General features: G+C 47.3%; 1 protein-coding gene across 10 annotated transcripts in view; it reads right to left on the bottom strand.

Annotated features, from left to right (window-relative positions):
• The window catches only part of Samd12 (sterile alpha motif domain containing 12), a 439,420-nt gene extending 433,087 nt beyond the window's left edge, over window positions 1-6,333 (bottom strand). For 9 of the 10 annotated variants that reach the window (XR_005870605.1, XR_005870604.1, XM_040730487.1 and 6 more), the window contains exon 1: window positions 6,126-6,333. Coding sequence is in view for 8 of the 10 variants with exons in the window: in XM_040730487.1 (XP_040586421.1) it covers window positions 6,126-6,318 (193 nt within the window). In the remaining 2 variants the exon portion in view is untranslated. The other variant, XM_040730492.1, reaches the window with a different exon arrangement.
• Between the last annotated feature and the right edge of the window lie 1,376 nt (window positions 6,334-7,709).

A 7,709-nucleotide genomic window follows, 5' to 3' on the forward strand; every position in this document is an offset into this window, starting at 1 on the left:
AAGCAGCAGGGAGCAAAGAAATTCAACTTGCCAACCTGTTCCTCCGGGCCTCAGAGATATGGGAAGTCGGCTGTGGGAGGCAATGAGGCGGGCCACCCCTGTCACCAGCAGCTGTGCCATCCCTCTCTGTACTGGAGGAGGCGAGCTGTACGAGCAGCTTCTTGTACCCACACTTTAGCAAAGCCAGACTAAATATAGCCACAATGTCTCTTAGAAGCCAGCTCAGAGAGGGTGGCACTGCTCTACTCCACTTCAGGAAATCAGGCAGGGACCAGCACGATTTACAAGAGCCCAGCTTCTCTCACTGGCTCCTGTGGTTTCCACTGATCCAGATGGGCTGGAGAGCGCTGAAGTTCAGCAAAGCAAACGACAGAGCCCTTAGGGAAAAGAATATACTAGGACTGACTTGGGAGCCCTTTCTTCCTTCCACTTTCTTGTCCATAGCCATTCTGCTAGGGTTAGGGAGAAACCCCATCGGGAAGAACACATTATATGTCATTATACATACATGTCTCATGCCCTTTACCCACTACCCCACCCATAAATCCTAATGAAAGGCTCACTCAATGCTGCTACTCCTCCATTAGCCTGCCCCTAAATACCCCGTTTGTTCTCAGACCTCCCACGTTATTGTTGCTTGTAATTTTATTTAGCACTTACAGACAGCACTGAGTGCATTTGGCTTCTCTTTCACCAAACTGTAGGTAGGAGAGGTGTAGGCAGGGAAATAGGCTTAGGTCCCTTCCTCAGTACTTCTGCCACCATATCTGGCATAGTTCTTTGCCCATATGGACAGCACTCTACTGCTCATCACCAGACATGTAAAACCTGTCTAAGGACCACAGTTGAGAGCTGGCAACTGCCCCCCCGCCTTCTCCTAATGAGTCAAATCTTCTGAGTTCAAGTATGGGCTTCAGACTTGCAGTGACCTCTCTCTGTGACATGTCACCACAGCAACCACTGTGACTCAGCACTTCCCTCAACCCCACTGACTCCCTTCTTTAGTCCTGCCCTCATTCATTCTGGCATATGAGAGCAGCAAGGCCAATGAGGAAGAGAGGGCAAGATGAAAGGATTTAGGAAGGTCTGGGCTATGTTAGGCAACTGCGGGATTGGACCCAGCCCCGTCTGAGACTGAAGGAGAGAGCCCAGCAGCAAGTTCAATGGGAGTGGCAGGAGCCGCTGCCACAGCAAGTTTCCAGTCAGGGTTCTGAGGCCTTGTCTCTTATTCATGGAGCCACTCCCCAGGAATTTTCAGTGATGAGTAACAGCCAGCATTCTTATTTCCAGAAACAGCGATCAACAGGTAATTCAGATGGGATGGACTGGAAAACAAAATGAAGCTAAGCAAAAAGGAAGAAAGAAGGAAGCCTGGATGGCATGTGTATTGGAAGAGAGCTGGGAAAGTTGGCATTGAGACAACCTAGGGAAGCCTGTTCACTTTCTCACTGCTCCTTCCACGGGGGAACAGAGTTGGGAGCTCTTCAGCATGAAGGCGGGTATGGGATACAAACAATTCATAATCCCACTCAGCAATTCACTCGTGTCTCCTCCATTCATTCAGAGACTACACATAAGACAGAATGAAAAGAAGTTGTAAAAGACCAGGTGGGATAGCATTGAAGGGCATACAGGGCAGGGAAGCCACCTCCCCATTTCACGGCACAGGGAGGCTTCATTAGAATGGTTCTCTTCTTCCAGTCACGGTTCCTATTAGGGGTGGGTGGGGAGGGGCAGACAGGGGATAGTAATCTGCGCATGCCTGTGAAAGTCACTCTGGACCGCTCTCCTCTTATTTGCGGTACACCTGGAAGCTATGGGTGTCAGTTCTTACTGCTCTCAGTCTGTCAGTGAGAGAGGGGGGTGCCTCTACAAGTGTAAGTTCACCCACAGAGCAGTGTGAACTTATTATCTCATCCAGTGGCATTGTTATCTCATACTGTTATTCCTTTCTAGGGGTTTAGTTCTCCAATCAGGGTGGGTAGGTAGAGTCTGCATTTACTAGTTCATGTCTGCTTCTCTTTGCTACAAGTGTCTGTTCTTTTCCTCTATTCCAGTTATTACCTTTTCTCCCAAGCAGTGTTTTCCTTCTTACTTCAGAAAAACTACTGAATCTGAATGACTGGTAAGAAGTCACTCGACAAATGTACCATCAGTTAAGAACGAAATTTCAGATCATAGATGTCATTTAGAGCACACAGCTTTCCATTTGAAATACTTTCCTTGATGGGAGGGGAGCTTCTAGTGCTGAAAATTGCAAGTCATTTCCTTGCCATTTAAGAGGAGCTATTCTGTTTGACCTGCCTGCCGTGGAAACATGGAGAGAAGAATGCTCACTCATCCCACTTTGTCAAAAAGCTCTAAGGATAAAGGAGTAGAGAAGGATCCAAGGACAGGGAGAAACACTCTTCTTCTCTAGCTCTGAGGAATCTTGTTTATTCATGAAACAGTCATTGTTTTCTATGTGCCAGGCACTGCTCATAGACCACAGAGACAAATCTACCACTGCCTGCTCTAACGAATTTCCATCTTCCTCCTTTTCCAGCATATTATTACAACTTGTTTCTGATGGACAGAATCACACCAATAAGTAGAACTGCCCGTGTGTTCTATCCATGAGGATGGGTGACTAGAGGTCCTTCTTCTCCATTTAAAAAGAGTCGGCATGATAATACAATCTCAACACAATGCAGACCACACTACAGTATCCTATCCCATTGGGGATAAGTACAGAAATAAAACAACTCATAGTGCCAATTAGTATTTGATCACCTGTCAATCATCCACCCATGCATCCATTCATTTATTCATAGAGGCTACACACTGGGCTAAACACAAGACCTAAACAAAAGACATTAATATCTGAGGCAGATATATAAAAGCCCAGGCACCCATAAATGCAAAGCAAAGCAAAAGCCACAACTAGGCCACAATTAGGCTAAGAAACAAATAGGACATTCTTAAATTCAACATGATATATGCGGTGAGTGTGTGTGTGTGTGTGTGTGTGTGTGTGTATCACAGTAGTCATAAAACATTAAACAAAGGGCCCCCTTTTGCATCTTAAATAGGAAGCCACACATTCAGCAAAATGAGTAAGGGCCCTACTTGCAATTAACAGTTTTTACAAGCTCAAGTTTACTTAAGAGGAGGGTTACGCGTTATAAAAGCCTTCTAATTCGTCACTAATTAGAGAATGTGTCTGGCATGAATAAGTAAAACATGAGGGTGTGAAGCAGGTGTTAAGCAGTAGGACTTTCTCTTAAAGGAGAGGGATGGCAGTGAGTACAAGCAACGTTTATAGTTAGACTATGTTCTAGGCACCCTTCTATGAGACCTGTCTACACTATTCCCAATCACCAAACAGTAGCAAGCCCAGGTTTCTCTTACAGAGACATGGAAGCCCAGATGTTATCACACACTGATTTCCTGTCCAGTTCCTCTGATAAGATTCCTCTTTCCCTGACTCACTATTTCTCAGTGAGCATGTATAAACTGGTCAATGTTTGGTCTTGACCTGGGACATCTGTATGTGATGGTTATACAGAGTAAGACATTTAGCACCTTTATGGTCCAAGGGCACACAATTCTAAGAGTGCCATCAGGTACTAGGAGGTCAATGCCACTCTGAGCAGCAGATGAAAACAGTAGCTTTGAGTCTTCAAACATTGAGGCTGAAGAAGAGGACCCTTCCTTGAATAAATACTTCAAAACTTCCCTTTTATGGCATTTGGACACCTTTTTGGAGTCAGTTATAAATGTTTGCTGTGCAAATCCACTGGCAGTTTTGGAGGACCTGCTATGGGCCAAGGTCTTTGCTAATACCTGGAAAACTAGAGTTTATGGTCTCTATCCCTCCAACACCTCTGAGTCTGGCAAGAGACATATTGTGGGGGAGTGTAGGGTAGATTTAAGCCCTGTGGTACCGCAGATCAGAGCAGGGGGTCCCCTTGGATTGGACAGACAGAAGCGTGAAAGGTCTGGAATAGGTTCCTGGAGGAAATCTTTCCTGAGCCTTGAAGGACCAAAAGGAAGTATCCAGGAAGGGCCTACTTCCTGCTGAAAGAGCTTTCCTGGCAAAAACTGCAGGTAGGAATCCTTCCTAGAGAAAGTTTAAAGCACTTCCTTCACCCATCTACTCCAGTCCCTGTGATTCAGGGCCAAGGCCTCCTGTTTATTACAGAGATTTTTCAGTCAAGGAAGTCACCAGGACACACAATAAGCTCATTGAAGCCATCTACGAGAACTTTTCAGATTCCTTGTTTTGGTAAGGTCTGATTTTACCGATGCAATCTCCCACAAGGCAAGAAATATGACTAATTCAATTATATGCTTCTCAGAGTGAACAGGAACTTGTGTTTAAGAACACCATGGACTGCCAACAAGTGGGAGGGAGTGTCCCTCAGTTGGGGACACAAAAGAGAGATCATAATCAAGTCACCTGATGGGTAAGGTGAAAATGTGGCAGAAGATAAACAGACTTTGTTCTCAAGCTCACTGGTAGATTCTATGTTGGCTTTCTGTTTCTGTGGAATGCCTATTACCTATCTATCTATCTATCTATCTATCTATCTATCTATCTATCTACCTATGTTATCTATTTGTATTCCATCTTTATCATCTATGTACTTATCTATCATCTATGTCCATATCTACCTATAATCTATCATGTGTCTATGGATCTACCTATCTCTCTACCTGTGTGTTACCTACTTACCTACTTGACTACTTGAAAGAAGGGCAGGGTTTTGCATGTTGGGGAGGTCCTCGTTTTTGTTGGTACATTTGAGGAAACTGAAAGTAAAGGCTGAGACTCTAATCCTGAGATGGCGCAGAGGCCACCATTCCTGAGTTTACAAGGGTTGAATGTGTGAGCTTGGCTGTTGCTATTTAAATTAAGGATCAGAATAGTTCACCTTCTGTCTCCTGAGGCTGAGAGGCCAGGCAGAAGCAAGAACCCTGTGGGGTTTTCTTGTTCTTGTCCGGCTCCTTTCCCTTTGGCAAGCAACCTGAAGTAGCTGGCAGCCATGCCTCCTTTTTCTTACTTCTGGTCCCCTCTAGCCCTAAGTGCACTCAGAAACCATGAGTCTGGCAGTGAAGGCAGGCTCCCCCTGTCACCCCGCACTCCTATTTCATCTCCTTATAGAGGCACTGATTTGACATCAGAAACCCTTCTTGTCCACGTGTCCCTTTCCCCCTAGGATCTACCCTGAACCACAAGTCTGTGCGCTCGAAAGTAAGGGAAGGTGTCTTGAAACCTCGGATCCCTCCAAAGTTGCCTGACCCAACTCCTAACCAGAAAGTTCCAAAGAGGCAGTTCTGTCTGTGCAATCAAAATGGCAAATTAGAAGTTCAGAAATCGCTCGAGGAAAGAGGAAGGCAGTCTTCAAAGAAATGAATTTCCCAAATCCAAGCGGCTGGCCACACTTTGGATGCGGTGAACTTTTGCTAACCCTGGGCAGGACCTGCTGGGAAACAGGTGCGAAGCCGCCCTCACTCTAGGGGCTTAATACCTGCTGCAGCCCCCCGCTGGGGACGCACAGCAAGGGGTCCTCGCCCCGGTGGCGGTCCCACCTTCCGGATGACGCACCTGGCTAGGGTCTTCTCCCAGGTTTGGGTGGCAAAGCGAGCATCCCCAGCCAGGTGCCCACCCAGCCTACCCTCGCTGGCAGGGAAAGGGGCAAGTCAGGGCTGAACCCGCGCTCTGGACTTGCCCGCTTTCCCACCCATTTCCAGTCGGTTGCTCAGGACGGAGAGCGCGCTCTTTGCTTCCTCTCCTAGCCTGAAGTCCCGCGCACCTAAGGGGTCCCTCAAAGGCGAGTGCCTCCTGGCCTTGCAGGGCTCAGGTGAGTACCAAGTGGTTCGAGGGGGAAGGGGCCCGCTCGCCGCCACCCCCTCTTTCTCTCCTCCCCTCCGGGCTTCATCAGGGATGTGTGGATTGGGGTGCGCGGGTTAAGAGGGAAGCTTAAAACGCCCCAAGCGTCCCTTACCTTCCACAGCCATTCTCTCAGAGCTTGCCTAACGCATGCATAATTTTCTTGGCCGAGGTACTCCTCCTTCCCCGCGCTCCCCCCCTCCTCTCGCTTTCGCCTAAATATTCTGCGCTCATCTGCTCCAGGACCAACCTGCTGCGGTCACGCAAAGCGAGCTGCCGGCTCCTGCTCCGCGCGAAGCAGCCTGGGAGTTGTAGTCCGTTCTCTTCGGCCTCCACCCGAGAAGCCGCCCAAGCGGCTCTTGGAGCTCAATTCTGACGCCACAATGAGACTGGAGATGTCGATTCCTTGGCACCAGACTGGTTATCCTCTTTTCTGGGGCCATTGTGAGGGAATATTGAGAGTGCTGGCATTTGAGAGGACTACATCTCCCAGAGTGCCATGCGCCTGGTTTCTTTTGGCTCTGAGAGGAGGGACCCGCGGTTGAGACAGACCTTAGCTGTCAATTAGAAAGCTATTGGGCACCTAGAGGTCTTCAGGCAAAAAACAGGGCTGTGGGCGACTGAGTGGGTCCTGTGTCCTCTTGCTGGGCCACTGGACCCTCGTCATTCGGGTTCAGCAAGGAGAGCAGCGGTGTCACCCCACCCCCACCCCTCCCTCCGGAGCCAGGGACCTGCTGCACAGGGTGCATTGAAAGTTGCTCCTATGCATCCCGTAATGTTTGGGTTGTAGGGAATCCCAGCAGCACAGTCGGCTTCTGATCCTCCTGGTTGTTCTCAGGGTAAAGACGGATGCAGAGAGAGTGGCTTTAAAATCTCCCAAAGGCAGCATCCTTAAGGGACTGATGGGATTACATCAGAGGGCACCAAAGCATGGGACAGCTGGCTTCCAAAGTGAGAGGCTCTCTGTTAACGTTCCTGGCCAGGGAGTCCCTTGACCTCCCGTGATAGTCTTACAAGTAACACTGCACAGTTCACTTTCTTTCAACGTGACCTTGAATAAAAGGGAATCACGTGTATGGCCGAATCTCTGACCTAGCAGATACTGATGAAATTAAACTCCTCGGTAGTTTTCTCCCATATCCAAAAAATATAGACTCACTTATGCCTAGAAGGGATAAGCCAATGGTCTTGGGAATCTCCAGAGTGAGCTAACACTTTAAAGGATTTGAGCTCACATTTGCCTGTTGTGATGAAATCCAGTCACTTTTTTTGGTCCACCCTCCATGTTTATGTTTCCTTTTAAGATTCTTTGCAAAAGAACTCTAAGGAAGCAATTTGGGAGTTCTGATTCTCCCGTCATCACCACTGACTTTTCTTCAACTTGATCACCAGAAAGACTTTCTTATCAGTTTTGTTTCAGAGGGGGTATGTGCACACCTGGTTTTGTTCTTGTTTCCTGGTTACCGAGGGCAAGCTTAGTCCTCCTGTGGGGTAATTAACTTTGCGCAGATTTTTGAAAATCTACTTTCATGTAACCATTAAACACCATTGATGCTACTTTAATTCTAAGTCTACAGAAGTGTGTGCAAATCAAACCAAAGTCACTCATTGCAGATACAATAGAAGTAGACCTATCTAGTGAGGCAGAGCCCACAAGAAGACAAGTTTTATAACCGAATAGGCCATCAAGTATTGACAATATGGACAGAACTGCAATCCAGCTTCCTTCTTGTGGCTGAATGTATATTAAATTATCAGAGCATCAAGTTTCTTTTTAGAAGGAATGAAATGGAAAAGAAAGCCAGAGGAAAGACACTACGTATGGTTTCACACA

Source organism: Mesocricetus auratus, unplaced genomic scaffold, assembly GCF_017639785.1.
Source record: "Mesocricetus auratus isolate SY011 unplaced genomic scaffold, BCM_Maur_2.0 Super-Scaffold_100023, whole genome shotgun sequence".
Classification (NCBI taxonomy): Eukaryota; Metazoa; Chordata; class Mammalia; order Rodentia; family Cricetidae; genus Mesocricetus; species Mesocricetus auratus.